This window comes from Vollenhovia emeryi, unplaced genomic scaffold (genome assembly GCF_000949405.1).
Source record: "Vollenhovia emeryi isolate VEMERY1.0 unplaced genomic scaffold, V.emery_V1.0 DF939157.1, whole genome shotgun sequence".
In the NCBI taxonomy this organism is placed as follows: domain Eukaryota; kingdom Metazoa; phylum Arthropoda; class Insecta; order Hymenoptera; family Formicidae; genus Vollenhovia; species Vollenhovia emeryi.
This window is the reverse complement of record NW_011967209.1, coordinates 1,566,582-1,581,625: the sequence shown is the minus strand read 5'-3', so window position 1 is coordinate 1,581,625 and position 15,044 is coordinate 1,566,582. Positions and strand designations below refer to the sequence as shown.

Here is a 15,044-nt window from a genome sequence, read left to right as displayed (position 1 = left end):
TAAAGTCAATATGCATAAATTAAATGGGACTCGCGATGTCCAGTTATTGGAATTTGGGAAATATTCTCTTTTCCTCTCTTCTTCGGCCAATGTTATCGGTAGGAGATAATTTGGCATACGCGACAGGGTTTATATATTCAAAGCTGGCATCGATCACACGTTTTCCCAAGTCAAGACGGAATCGCGTTGATTCTCTCGCGAATATTACGTGCCGTATAACGTTGACGTCGTAGTGACTTATCGGATTGACTCGTACGAGCTTGTGTGGTATCGATCGTCCCTCGTGCTCCAAGTATCGGAACGTGGACGTTGATGACGACGCCGGTGTGTCATCGCCGTTGCCATTTCGGCTCGGCTGGCGGTGGGACTGCGTACTTTGGCGTCGTGATAAAGTAATCTGAATTAATTTGTCTCTAATTAACTAACGGCGGATCACCGATGCGGGCCAGTCCGTCGAATCTAACGATCGCTCACGCGGCACCGGACTCTCTCGAATTGTTGCGCAGGCGGGTAGCGAGATAGGGGGACAGGGAGGATCTTCTTCTTCCCCCCTCCCTCTCCCCCCCGTTTCTTTAAGATTGGCAGGCAATTCGCGTGTGTCACACGTACGTACGAAATATTTTTGGCGGACGAAGGACGCCGGCGAACGAAGGGAGGCCGCGGAAAGAGGTTGAACTCTTGACATATTGCTGTCCAGGCAACTCAACCAAGTGCTCTTCAAGTTCGTCCGCATTTATCTTTGCGGCTGCCTCCTCCTCCTCGCTCCTGGCTCCCTTTCCCCGCATCTTCGCTGCTCTCTTCTTCGCTCCTCGCGGATTCTTTTTTGCGGACGGGCTTGTCAGTTTGCACCGTGGTATCGCCGGGTGTCGCGAGGATTTCGCTCGGGCTTACTCGCTTAAAGTATGCGCGATCGTTGTGCGCACGTGCGATTGTGTTCGAATTCATCTGGAAATTCGCCTCGCGATCATTTTGAGGTGACACACTCGAATGCGCACGCACATACGCGACTCGTTTCCTTCCGTCGTTCTCTTCGCGCGTATCTCCCATAGCTTCCGGCTTCGCTCTTGGAATTCTCCTTCCCGATTCTAGAACGCTAAGCTTACCAGCCGCGCTGCGAAATGGCGTCGAAAGTGTTACGATAATTCTTAAAGAAACATTTAACGAAACGCGCGAACCAGAAGAGACATGTCCAAGTGTCTAAACGCCTTCGTATTCCTCTATGAAAATTATAGAGCAGTATCGGATTAAATTCTTGATGGTTGCAGTTGGGTACGTGTGTATGTGTAACGTAATTTCCATTTAGTTGAGAGAGGGGGAGAGACATCGTCTAGCTCGTACGAAGTATACATTTTACGGACACATTTTATTTGACAATTTTATTAAGTGACTCATTTTATTCAACGGTGCTGAGAATTAATGAATATTGCAGAGAGTTATGCACACTTTTGTACGTAGCCAATGAAATAATTTTCTAATGTATATTTCGCGATACTATTTCATTCAGGATTAAATAAATGTAAGAAAAGGCGGACTGTATGTAAAAATGATCGTACGCTACTGCAGCAACGAATTGGGGAGTCATCTGTATTTATTAGAATTGTATATCGCGCAATATTATCTACATGCCGCTGCAACAAAAATTACATGTTCCTTTAAAGGCAGAGTTTGACGTGTGTACAGCGAATTCATGATACCCTGAGTCACGTTCGCTCGGCACGCAGCGTTCGGACGAAGTAGGTTGACAGGCACTTACTTTCTTCGGCTCCCCGACGAATTCGTCATCAAACTAAAATAAAGTTTGCCATGTTTGACGTCGATTTACGTCTGAAATTTGAATTCTCGCAAGAATAATTAAAGTTTCCTGCCTTTTGCGTGCAGCGCTCCCGTTCCCTCCGAGAACAACGAAATCTCAAGTTCTGCATTATTTGGCGGCGCGTCATTGATCCCCATCATGATTTTCTCAATGTAACGCCGGAGTGGGCAGCAAAGTGTTATCGATGAGAGTTTGCATAGGCATTGTTTTGTAGTTTGCTACTAAACGCTCCATCCATCACTCCTCTATCTTGATGAAATATTCTACTAGTTCCCATTCACAGTGCAAACTACTTGATTCGAGCGGTAGTGCGCTAATTGTGAACCCTCATTATATCCGATACACAACAGTTGCGTATAAGAATGCACACTTTCTATAGATAATTCATCGAAACGATTAATCTTATTAAATATGCCCCTGACTTGAGTCGCGCTATTGTTTCTTGCTTTGTTATGCTCACAATAGAATACACTAATACCACAATGGAATATGCAGATTTCATTACGTAATCGTCATTACCTAAGAACTCGTCTCGTACTTGAAGGAACTTGAGATTATTTAAATAACATTAGATACATGTATATTCAATATCCGATACACAAAGGGTAAAAGTGCAGAAGTATCGTAGAAAAAATTATGCCGCATTTATAATGTATTAACATTACGAATGCACGTACATCTGCGTGAAACAAATTCGTAAGTTTGAAAACGGGTAAATTCTACCCCTTTATTTTATATATAATTTTATTCCACTCGCATTTCGGCGAAATGCGAATTAACATTTAAGACAAACTGACGAGCGTTTGCAAAGAAGAAGTTTTTACCAAAATGAAAATGTGGAAAAGAGGTCGTGGGGAAACCGTAACTGTCTTTTAATCGTCTACGTATGCGTTCTGCGAGCAGATTTCTTTTGTTACACTTCTCATCTTTGCGCTCGCATCTGTTCAATTTAATTTAACATTGCTCAGATCCGCGTGGATTTGCATAAGAATACAGCCCAAGGCAATGGCCCGGCCCGACGACGGAAACTTGGAGAGGAATTTACAATTTCTCTCTGTAAAACCAGCGAGATTTCAAACCTCGCGGAGCAGAGCGGATACAATTGTTCTAAATACCGTTGTTTGGTTTAAAGCGCATTTTCGAGATTCCGTTTTATACGGAACGGTTTATCGCAAAAATAACGCGCTCGAGCGGAAACAGCTGTAAAATAAGATACGCTGTCCAGGCGACTCGAGCCCGCGTGTGTCTTTCGCTTTTATAATCAATCTCACGCCGCTTTATACATTCCAATTAGCTTGGTAACCGGCCGACTTCCTATAGGTAATTTCCTATTAATATCCTCGTCACTGGCCGCACGCGGTGACCTGGATCGATAAGTTTCAAGATACTTTCGCGCTTTGGTGAGATAAAATTTTTGCGCGCACATGGCACATTCGTTCCCTGGGCGGTCCTTAATAAAACACCACCACCGTGCCGAGCCCTTTAACAGCACGTGTCCCAAAATGCTACGCCCTCGCGGCACTCTATTTGCACCTCGGGTTGCAAATAGGAGACGCTCGCGCTATATTTATCGCGGTCAACGGGAGAGCGCCACTTTTCTGGTTGCAGGTGATATGGGTGTGTATACTTTGCCGGAAGAAGCAGGAACTTCTTTCGAAGACTGGACAATGGATGACGACGAAGACGGGCCTCGGCGCCGTGGACAGCGCGTTGCTGCGGCAAATGCAGGAGGACTTGCAGGTGGGTGGTCGTCAGGGACTCGCGGACCAAACTCGGGATAAAAGACCGAAACTCGAGAGGGCGCACAGCGCGGCTGAGAAAGAGAATTTGCCGTTATTACAGAGAAGCGGAAACTGTCCTCTCAGGAGACAGTACTCCCAGCAAGAGCAGGTAACGTTCTCCTCGCTCGCCCGATACTTTTAGTCGGGGCGCGCTCTTTTATTTACAAAGGCAGATATACTTTTGCTCACGTAAACGCTCGGATGCTTCTACACTCATAAATATGTAACGTCGCACCGCGATAAGTTGGCAATCGTTCGCACGTTTCATATCTCCGCGATTTTATTTATTTACCAACGGAAGGAGAGACCGTGGCGTTTCCCGTCACGGCCGAAGGATTATCAGCCCGCGGCCCTCGCGACGTATTACATTACGGAGCACTCAGTGTGGCTTCGTTCCTGTGGTTGCAGATCTCGGGTCGCCGGATGTCCACGAGCGACAGTGGGGTGGAAATGTCCGTTTCGCCTCACGCGAGAACTTTACCGACGCCCCACGTGGTTAGTTCTTACCCGGTGCAACAAACTCCGAGGCATCCTGCAGCCTATCCTGACGACGATCCCAATTTATACCGAGGCGAAATCGACGGTCTGATGAGACAACATCCGCCGACTTATCAGAGGCAACGATCTTATCAAGTAAGCCGATAGTTTCGCCAATTGTTATTATGAAAGATAATTCGTTAGTGTCGAGCCGCGTATTAAATTCGACGAGTTAAGTTTTCCCACGTCCCGTCCGAGACTTGTCAATTCAGTTTTCAACCAAGTAATGATAGGTGCAATAAATAAAACGATGTGCCTTTATTTTCATGTATATTTATTTAACAAACAGTGGCAGCATTTCAATTTTTCTACAAACAAAAACGCCACTACGAGCCTTAACTTAATTTTTAATCGAATAACAAATCTCAACAAGTGATTCAACTAACGGCAATTTTTGAAGGTCGATATCACGGTGGCGATTCGTCGAGTGTTGTTAATAACGTATCGATTGTTTAACGCAGGATCCAGGTACCGACCTCGGGATGACGTACGGTCAGACACCGATGGAGACTAGCTCCGTTCGTACCGCAGTGCATCCCTCTCAGCAGCACTCGTTGCACCAGACACAGAGCGGACGTCCCGCTCAATCCGCGTCAACAGTGGGCGTCCCGCAGCAAAGAAGTTTCAGTAGCAGTGAGGAAGAGCGAAGCACACCGGAGTGCGCCAGCGACGAGCCGGACGAATCGGAGAAGGGTAAGCGGAACCTCCAATCTTGACATTTATCGCTAATTATCCAACCCACTGCTCGATATCAATTAACGGGATACTTCGTTTGACCGATACTACTCGCGATACAAATTTTATCCGGGTTCTTTGAGGAAGAGTTTTAGTTTCCGACAAAAACTTGTTAAAGTACACTGTTCTCGAGTTAAAGCTAACTTACGTATCGTAAAGTATGATCTGGATTAATCCAAATTGCGTGGTGCATACGAAACGGTTTATATAATAGCAGTACGCGCTTTGTACAAGCACATTTTTGCAGTCGAGTTCGTTCCTATCTATTTGTATTAATTTTTTAATTAAATGATAAAGAGTAAAACTTTATCGCGATATAGTTTATGTTACATTCGTGATCTTTTTACAAAATATATACTATTGGTAAAATAAAAAATGGTCAAATCGCCGCCGGATTTATTCTAAAATGCAAACGTCAGACGATCGGGAAAATCGCCCTTGCCCTTGAAAGTCAATGCACGAGGAAAGATTAGTCTTTCCGTGTCAATAGATATTTGGTTTACGAAGAACACGCGTATTCACGATACTGTACATAAAACGGTTATGGAAAGTGTAATCGATCCATCCAATGCTCGTGTTTGATTGAAAGACAACACGCGTATGCATAAAATATATCAATCGAAACATTTTGTATTAAATATGACTTAATGCTGTTGAATTAATGTAATACTTACATATCTAGACGCGGGAATACAAAAAATATCCAGTCACATATGTAATTCTTCGCCCCGAGAGTTTTGGTTTCAACTTTATTATTGTAATAAAGTTGTTTTACGCTATTGATAAAAAAAATTAAGAGAATATGCTTTGTCAGTCAATTTTACATATAAATTTAACGTTTCTTGAAAATATAACGAAAGCGCAAGATTCTATCGCGTTCCGATTAGTCTCAGTCTACAACAGATGATTTAAGCCGCAAGTCTGAAGAAATTGACCAGTCACGGTCAAGTACGAGTAGAATACGCGACTGTGATTAGTCAATTTCTTAAGGTCTAGGGTTTAAATCTCTATTGTGGATGGGCACTTACCAGACGCTACAGTGGAGGACTAGATCAGCGGTGCTTTAATTGATTGTCAAAGTAGCTCGTAAACTTCACGCGCGTGTTCCCGATAATATTTTGCCGCGTTCGTTTTCGTGGAGGCCGTTCCGTTCCTAAAACTCGTCGAGGAAGGTGATGGAGCCGTGTGTGCGATGTATGTATGCGATTCACAGTTGATTAAACGCGAGATCGACGAACTGTGAACCGACTCATCCAGGTGCGCACCTGTAGGGTGAAGCCTCTCTCTCTTTTTCTCTCTTTTTCTCTCTCTCTTTCTCTCGCAGAGTACAGAAATAAACTGTATTCTGCGCCCATCTCCGCCGTGCATCACTTTTTCCATATGATCAAGGTCGGGTACGCCGAGTTTCTGCGTCGATCGCACAACAGAGCCCCTCGTGCGAAATTCGTGTCTGAGCATCCCGGATCATCGCATGTGCAAGCACGATAACGTACACAGGTCGATGGCTAAATCGAATCTTGCGCGAAACGCGTCGTAAAATTTTTCTCGGGGTAGAACCCCGGTCGATCCCCGGGTTTAACCGAGACGCGCGCAACCCCTGTTAACCCTCGTGCGAATCTCGCGGACGGCAATCGTGGCCGGGATGGGATCGCGACGCATAACACGGTCGCGTTTTAATAATTTCCACGCGGGAGTCCATCGTGCACGGTAACGCACACGTTGAAATGCCACACGTTATATTGTATAACTCGATGCGCACGTATCGATTTTATAATGGCCAGCGCGCGCTCGATGCCCTTCTGGTCCTCCCAGCGATCCTTCCGCGGAATATTGACCGGACTTGATCGGACGTGTCTCCTCCGATTGGGCGAAGGTAGGGTGGGAGGGGAGGAGGAGGGGTATTTTTAGGGACAACGAGTCGTATCCCTTCTTTTTAAATCCACGATCGGTACGCCGCGATCTTGTTGTCCGCGTCCCGCGTCGCGCCAATGTATCCCGCGGGAATTCTCAGGTTCTGTCCTCCCGGTCTCGCCGTTGCATTGATCCTTGGCATCCCCTCGCCCCTCGCGCGCCCATCCTTCCAACCCTCTCGCGCGCCCCGCTTGCTTCTCTCTCTCTCTCTCTCTCTCTTCCTCCCCCTCCCACCCCCTACCCCCTTCGCCGCGGTCTTCCTATTTTCACCCCGTCCCTCTTCTTCCTTCTTGGTACCTCGCTACGCCCACACGCTGGCGGTGACGTCACGCGGCCAGCACGTGGGCGAATTCAAACATCTGCCCCTTCTTCGTTTCTGAATAGTCTTCGACCTCTAACCGGCCAGGACCTGGCTGGGAAAAAGGCCCGTCGGCTCAAAGGCTCGCCGCACTCCTCGATTCCCGTCGAATGATTATCTTGGAGATCATTTCTCCCTCCGGCGCGCCTGAATTTACGAGTGCACCTCTGACCCTTCGCCTCGTTAGCGCGAGCCGATTTATCACCTACCTCCTCTGATTTCGAAAGACAATTCCCTACGTTTGAAGGCGCATACAATACCGGTGCATAATAAGATTAAACGTTTCCGCAGCTTTGCTTTTCAAGTTAATTCGACCATAACTTTGAGCTCCGCGCGATAAGGCAAATTTATATCTTCTGTTTTTTTACAAAAAAAAAAGTAAAGTAAACCAACGTAGTCGGCGAAACGGGGTTACGAAATGTCATCGGGAGCACAATGAAGATCACGTGAACCCACCCTCCTCGCTACCCCTCCGCGCAGTTCGTTACTTATGAACGGAGGCTGGAGAAACTTTGACATTTTCCCTACCTCTGGGCAATGTGAGGACTGCGTGCCGTGCGATCGCGCTTTTCAAATCGACCGACGGGGACGCCGCGGTGCGCGCTACAGTATTTTTTCCTCCTTCCTTCGCGACGCGCTTTACAGTGGTTCCCCGATGGGAGTTCATGGGCTAATTTGTCCGCGCAACGCGCGCCGACCATTTTCCATGATTGATCGCCCGCGTGACAAACGAGGGAGTACTGTACTCGCGATAACCGTAATTATATTAGCGTTTTATGCACCGCAGTAGTTTTTCCCTCTTTCGCTCTTTTGTTTTTTGTTGTTGTTTTTTTTACGTCCCGTACTCACGCGGTAAAACAGGATCGAATCTTTCTCGAGGGAGGAAGGGATGGAGGCTCCGTATAAATTTACTTCGTATAAATTAATCCGAAGACGTTGCAATTTGACGGTCGGACGAGCAAGGCTTTGGGGCGCCGTATATTAATCTTTTTATTCTCTTTTTTTTTATACCGTGGAGTCCTTGGTCATTCAGAAAAATGGCGCAACGCGCGCATCGAGATTAGCCTTCGCGTCGGAATTTAAGGCGCGTTGCCGAATCCATCGTAGAAGAAATAGATGGTACAACTAGAGAGGAGTAAGATCAATAGCGAATTTGGTTGCGTGCACTAGTGCGCACTGAGTGCACACTGAAGCTTGTTTACAGTCAATTTTTATATTTAACGTGTTCAAAGGGCATTTAGAAAAAAAAAATGATCCGTATAAACGTTATACAGACCATTTTTCTGGATAAGAAATGTCACAAGAGGTATTTAAGAGGCCCTTTAAACGTAAGAAATGACTAGAAACAAGTTTTAGCGTGCACTCACAATCAGTGCGTACTAGCGCGAGCAACCGAATTCGCTACAGTTGGCTGTAACTGCGCATCTCACATTCGCGCTTTAACGATATCGCGCATGTCCCGTGCCATTTAAAACATGTCGAATGCGCGTGAAGCTCGCGTGTCTTTTAATTCAATTAATTTATGGAAAAGCGTACGACTAAAAATATACCCGAGGGGCGGAATTAAGGGCGGAGCGCAAGCCCGTAGCGCTTGCCCGCCGTGGAAAATAAACGAAATTGCCCTCTTGCGAAAGCCGAAGTGAGACTCTTAGCAGCGGCGGCGCGGCGATTTATTATACGGCTAGTTATGGATTCATGTAAATGCACAAACACGTGGGCGCGGAGTGCATACGTATACGTACATACGCGCCTACCGTGTATCCGGCGATGCAAATAGTTAGAGCAACCCCCGTGCTAGATTTTGCAGAGCGCACGGCTTTGATCTCCCCCGTCCTCGCGTTCCCTCCCCTCCTCCTCCCCCTCCCGCGAGATATCTCCGCCTCTTCGCGTTTATTTCTGTCGGCGGAGACACGGAGTAGGCCTACGCCACGTGATATTTCCTCTCGATTGTTACGCGATAGCTCGCTGTGGATAAACGTGGGGGCCGGAATCAGGCGGTCGCTACTCCGCAGAGACTGGCGACTGCAAGCCACGCGTATCGAAGACACGCATCGCGCCGGTGCTGTTGTGACGCACGGTCTCCGCCGGCCTACCTTCAATAAAAATGCCAATAATAGCGGTAATGCGGACCGATAGTCTCGGCGCTTTTTTTCCCTCCCTGTATATATTTTTTTCGACGACGCGTGACAAACTCTGCGGGGACGCGCGAGAGTCTCGATGTCTATATTAATCGCCTCCGTTACGAATATTATTTGAACGAGCCTACAGGATGAGAGAAGGAAAAGGGACACGTGCATTGGATGATCGATCACACGAGATCGACGATTGGTTTCGCATAGCCACGTCGGTTGATCTCAATTTTAATTCAATTGATTGTCTGCCTCTTCGCGGTTTTTCATTCTAAGGCATCAGGACTAAAAGTCAAACCGGCCACGAAGCGTCTGGCCGTGACGAATATTCCAGACGAGACGAGGTCTGGACAAATATCTTTTACAGAAATGTAACAACTGGAAACGAAAAGTAGCACTGAATCACGAGGGACTAGCGGTGTACAGTAATCTCTAACAGTTTCCCCAGTGATTGTTTCGCTTACACTTCTGTAAGGGATGAGTCGTCGGTAGGTCTGACGAACGGAGACGATTGCGCGCGGCAGCGCAATCGTCAATGAAAGCCGAGTAACGACGAGTAATCACATGTGAGAATCGCTTTAAATGCGACGCGCGGGGGAAGCGACGGGCTAGCCCGACGGTGGTGTTGTTGCTCCCATTCGTAGATGCACAATACAATTAGTGAATAGAGAATTAGTTTGTAGAAGCCGAGGTAAGTTGCGTGTTACCCTCCTGTGTTACCCGGGCGATCGCCCGTTTCAACGGGGACCAGCCGGAGAGTCTGGGGGAGGCGCGAGACACGTGTCTCTCCGCGAGGGCCACGAGAGGAAAGGGGGAGGGAAAGAAGGAGAGATGCTCGCAGCGGGCGAATTAATTGCCGGGGGAAAACGTTCGCCGCGCAATCGATGCGGCTAGCGGTAATCGCGCGCCTCTCGTCTAGTCTCTAAGTAATCTCCTCTCCGTACTCTCGGCGCCCCGGAATCAACGCTAATGAAGATCCCCGGTCCGTTTTCAGCAGTCGCGCACCTGCGGCGCGCGTAGCCGCAAATCCCAGACCCCGGAATAATCCGCTTCTGACGCCTGCTGGCTGATAGCCGCGATTCGATCGCGACGACGGTAACGCCGCAATATCTAAAAGTCTCGCTCTCGCCGCTATCGATCACGCCTCGCCGGCGAGATAGCGAGCGGGGGAGGGAAGGGATCGGGGGGGAAGAGTAGGTGCTCGGCATTTCGAGTTTACCCAATTTCGTTATCTCGGTAATGAGTCTTCGTCGGCGCGGTTTTTACCCACCGCTCCTCGCGCGGCCGAACCTGGCGTAGCTCAGCGAAATTTTTTTACGAGGGAGGTAAGGAACGCAAACGAGATACCGTGTCGCCGCCGCTGACGAGGACCTACGGTGCCCCGCGGAAAGTGGGCGCGAGGCGGCGCCGGGAGTGGGGTGGTAAAATCTTGGAGTGATTTATACGCGGTGAGTCGGTGTCATCTAACTTTTAAATTAAGATTCTCTGCACTCTCTTTTTCCCGACGCGTGACTCCGCGCGGTCTCCCTCTTTCCGTTCCGCCGCGCCCGCAACATCTGCTCGGCCGCCCTCGCGCCCTGGAGCGCGCGCACGCTTCTTCTATTTATTACCCGCGCCAGCGGATCCCGCCGGGCGGAAAATGCCATGCTCGCGTCGCCAGGTACCAGCGGATGCGTGACTATTCCGCCTACCTTAAACGCCCATCGACAAGTCGCCCGTCGAGGCCCCCGTCATTTTGCGTGCGCGTTCCCCGAGTACGGCGGGCGGCGCCTTTTATGCGGGTCGTTACTTTGCGACGGAGGATACGCGACACGTTTAAAGGTCCTCTCCTCTTACCTCGGCGCTCTCGGTTACGATTCGCGATAGCGCGCGTGCAAATTAAATTTATGTCCCTGGGAAAAGCGCCGAGCGTGAAATTTTCACAACCGGACGGGCGCCATTGTTACGCGCCTCCCGATCATCAATGGAGCGGCTCTTCCCGCTTTTATCGTCTCTCGTTATGTCGTAATGCTGAGGTCGCATTGACACACGGATATCAAATGCACGCCGTCGCGTGGAACACGGATATGTAGGTGTCGTTGAATGATATAAGGATGCTCTCTCGTGGCGATCGTATTACCAATTTGTTAGTTTTACGAACCGCGAATCTCTACTCTCTCTTTTTTTTTATCGCACACTCGCCGCCTACGTACCGACAATATACACGTACAACCGGGACTTCTTCTTCCCAATGTCCCTCTTTCAAATGTTTTTCGAGCTAAAAACGCCCCTTTACGATCTTTGATATTTAATCATGACAAAATTAATGATGCATTTCTTTCAGCGAGAGAATTATCTGCGAGTAACGACTTGCACGTCGTCCGAGGTCAAAGAATCATTCGCATCTCGTGATATTCCCGTAGCATGGCTGTAAAATACCGTTCGCGGTAAATTCAGAATCGTCGAATTGAATGAGAATATGCTTTCGCAGTTTTATTTTGTGCGATATTTTCTTTTAATTCACAGATGTTCGACAGCTCGTTGTACCCTCGTGTCTATCACCGAGTCTCTCTGCTTGCGTCTTGTGTTTAAACACACCGTGCACGAAATCTTGCACAGACAATCCCGATATCGCATCGGTAACCTGTGTGTGTAAAGATACATGCGCATACACACATGTATGTATGTATGTGTATAACACATGGACAGAGCATTTTCTCTCAAAATTTTGCCCTGAAAATCGTGTAATCGTGGGACAGTACGGCATTTCGAAGAATTTTATAGTTTTTTGAAATTTTTCCATACATTTTACTAGTAATTATACTTAGTTCATATTTTACGCAGTTTGCGGTACTTAATAATTTTATTACATAAAACTACAGAGCAAATCATCTTTCGCTGTACATTAATCGCCCCACATATATCTAATTGTATGTATACTTACATATATACAATACGGCATTTCGAAGAATGTTTATAGTTTTTTGAAATTTTTCCATATATTTCACTAGTGCACTAAGAAAATGTTTCATCGGATAAACCTATTAAATTTAAAACCTATTTCCGACTACGTTTTCCGATTAAATTATGGATACATCCGATGAAATTTATCCGACGAGATTTGATTGAAAAACCGATCATATTTTTCATCGGATATACAATTTAATTGGATATATCCGTTTGTTATTACGTAATTATATTATGCGATTCTATTTAGTCGGACATCTTTCTCAGTGTATAATTATACTTGGTACATATTCAACGAGTAAAATGCATGGTGAAATGTGAAAAATCTCTTATAAAATTGTTCGAAATGTATTGTCCCGCGGTTACCTGATTTTCAGGGTGAATTGGAAGAGCAAATTCTCTCCGTGCACCAGTTGATTTCTGATGCAGAACGAACCGCAGCGGCCAAGCATATTATTTCGATGATTAGCAGTAAGTCAAACCAGTATTGCAATGTGTAGTTAAAGGGAGATCGGCTTTTAGGGCAAAAGCCGCCGCCGCTAGGGATGACTTCCAGGGGTGCGTGGGAGAAGGCGGCAGACAGAATGAATCGGCAGTTCGCGGTACTTAATAATTTTATTACATAAAACTACAAAGCAAATCATCTTTCGCTATATATTAATCGCTACACATATATCTAATTGTATGTATACTTACATATACATATATATAATATGTATATCTGTGCGTATGCGTGTGCATGTGTGTGTACGTATCTGCCGAACGGTCGTGCGTATCGAGTAGGGGATCGATAAGTTATTTCTCCATCTGGTATATCCGTGGGCACTCTCGGTTATCGCGCGCGTTAAGTTATTTTGTGTTTTTTTTTACGCATCCTCCTTTTCCGCGCCTCTCCTTTTTTCGCGCGGGGTTTGATAACTCTTTTAAAATTCTGCCCCGCTGATCCAATTTCGGGATTAAACTTCATTGGGAACATACCGTCCATACTTAATTGTGTTTAGGTTTCCTTTACATTGTCGTGCACTTTGCGAAGAAAATTATCTTTCCGCGCCCTCGGGGACACATTCGTGTTAGCGTTGCCATGAGAATAACGCGGGGATACACATGGTGAGGGGAGGGAAAAAAAAAGGCGCAGCCAAGCTTTCCTACGAGAGGGAACCGTGACTGGCGCGTTGCGTGATGCGACCGATCGGCAGAAAATTGTAATAGACTTTATTTGTTCTACTTTGGACGGCTATGAATCGTGCACAGGTATATTTTTATCTACACTTCACTCAAGAATATATACGCGTACACACATACAATTCCCACAAAATATCTCCACATCTCGGGGCCTCCCGTTCGCTCGCATACACACGTTATCTGGATATCCGCATAGAACCCGTAGGTACTTTCCATTAATCGGAATGATGACGCTGCAGCAACGAAATTGCGCTCCTAAGATTGGAATTGGGACTGTGTTTCGTGTGTCTTACTTTTTCTTGAGTTCCTTTTTTTTCAAACAGTGGTGTCTTTGGCATCCGTACGGTGAGCTGAACCTCCTTTAAAGTCCGAGAGAATTTAACTCGAGGGAAAAATAAAGATGCCAATGTTACTCGACACTGTGCGCGTGTTTTCCAGATATTGATATTAATTGATATTACGAGTACGTCGATTTAATTTTTCGAACACGACTTTACGGAGGCCAAATCTGTGTCTTTCGTCTTTTCACACGATAACTTTTCATGTGTTCTGTGTCTCGCCCAGTTTTTTTTGTTGTGTAACGGACAAAAGTCTGTGATGTGTCTACCGTTATATAATCCTGCCATTCTAAGAGATAGAAAGCGTCTCAGTGCAGAACTTTAGATGGACCTTTCGCCCAGGAAAGATACCGTAATTTATCGTAATTATGCACGTGCGCGCACACGTACACACACAGCCACACGATCCCTGCACAAATTTACGCATATAGTCGTACTGTTTTCTTTTAGCGTCTCTCGCCAATCGCGTGCCAATCGTAGGCAGATCCAGGCGTGCGGTCCTTACTTAACGCTTGATCAGACGCCGTCTGTCGCACATTTATCGCGGGCAAGCTTGCACCGCTGCCTTATCTCGTTTCCGTTAGGTATATCGCCACACACAAAACGCACACACGAGGCTGACACGCGAGTCAAAGAGGGAGAAACACCGGGGGCAGGGCAGGAATGCGAGGCATCGCGGGAAGATGCACTCGGCACGAGATAACGACGGGATAATCCCCCGGGGACACGATAACGCTTTCGTTTTCGGTAGCTGGACGCGATCGAGCCGAAAAACGAGTCGTGTAAGAGTTGAAGAAGGACGCGTGCGCAGAGAGAAGATCTCGATGGAAGAACCGCGAGAGGATACGCTCTTTTCTCCCCGGACAGGCGCGGGAGAGAGAAAGAGAGAAAGAGAGAGAGAGAGAGAGATAGAGAGATAGAGAGTCGTAGCTAGAGTTAAGGGTTCGCGATGCGATGGGGGAAAAAAGGCGAAAATCCGCGCAAGCGCTCGCGGAGGAGAGAAAAGGGAAAGGAAGGAGAAAGAAAAACACGAAACGTTTTGGATCTACTGTAGGGAAGGGGTACTACCACCACGCGGGAGGTCCGAAATCGATGTCCAGTGGTGGGCGTAGGCACAACGGATCCCACAATGGGCACCACGGGCCGGACGCGGGCATGACGGCCGTGGAGCATAACGGCCACCATCCACCGCGAGAGCCGCGAAAGGAAGAGAGCACTCTCGTCAGACGGAGCTTCCGAAGATGCGGCGACGAGTGGCGCGCCGACAGTAGGAGGTGCGTTCCAGGGAGGCTGACGATCTCGCGCGCGCCGCTT

The 15,044-nt window shown here is 47.3% G+C and overlaps 1 protein-coding gene across 2 annotated transcripts in view; it reads left to right on the top strand.

Annotated features, from left to right (window-relative positions):
* The window catches only part of LOC105564963 (regulating synaptic membrane exocytosis protein 2-like), a 66,141-nt gene that overhangs the window by 17,080 nt on the left and 34,017 nt on the right, over positions 1-15,044 (top strand). Inside the window, exons 3-6 of one of the 2 annotated variants that reach the window (XM_012017756.1) lie at positions 3,422-3,703; positions 4,003-4,227; positions 4,593-4,824; positions 14,785-15,004. In XM_012017756.1, coding sequence (XP_011873146.1) covers positions 3,422-3,703; positions 4,003-4,227; positions 4,593-4,824; positions 14,785-15,004 — 959 coding nt within the window. Of the gene's footprint in view, positions 1-3,421; positions 3,704-4,002; positions 4,228-4,592; positions 4,825-12,385; positions 12,813-14,784; positions 15,005-15,044 lie in introns of those variants that run through there. The other variant, XR_001009163.1, reaches the window with a different exon arrangement.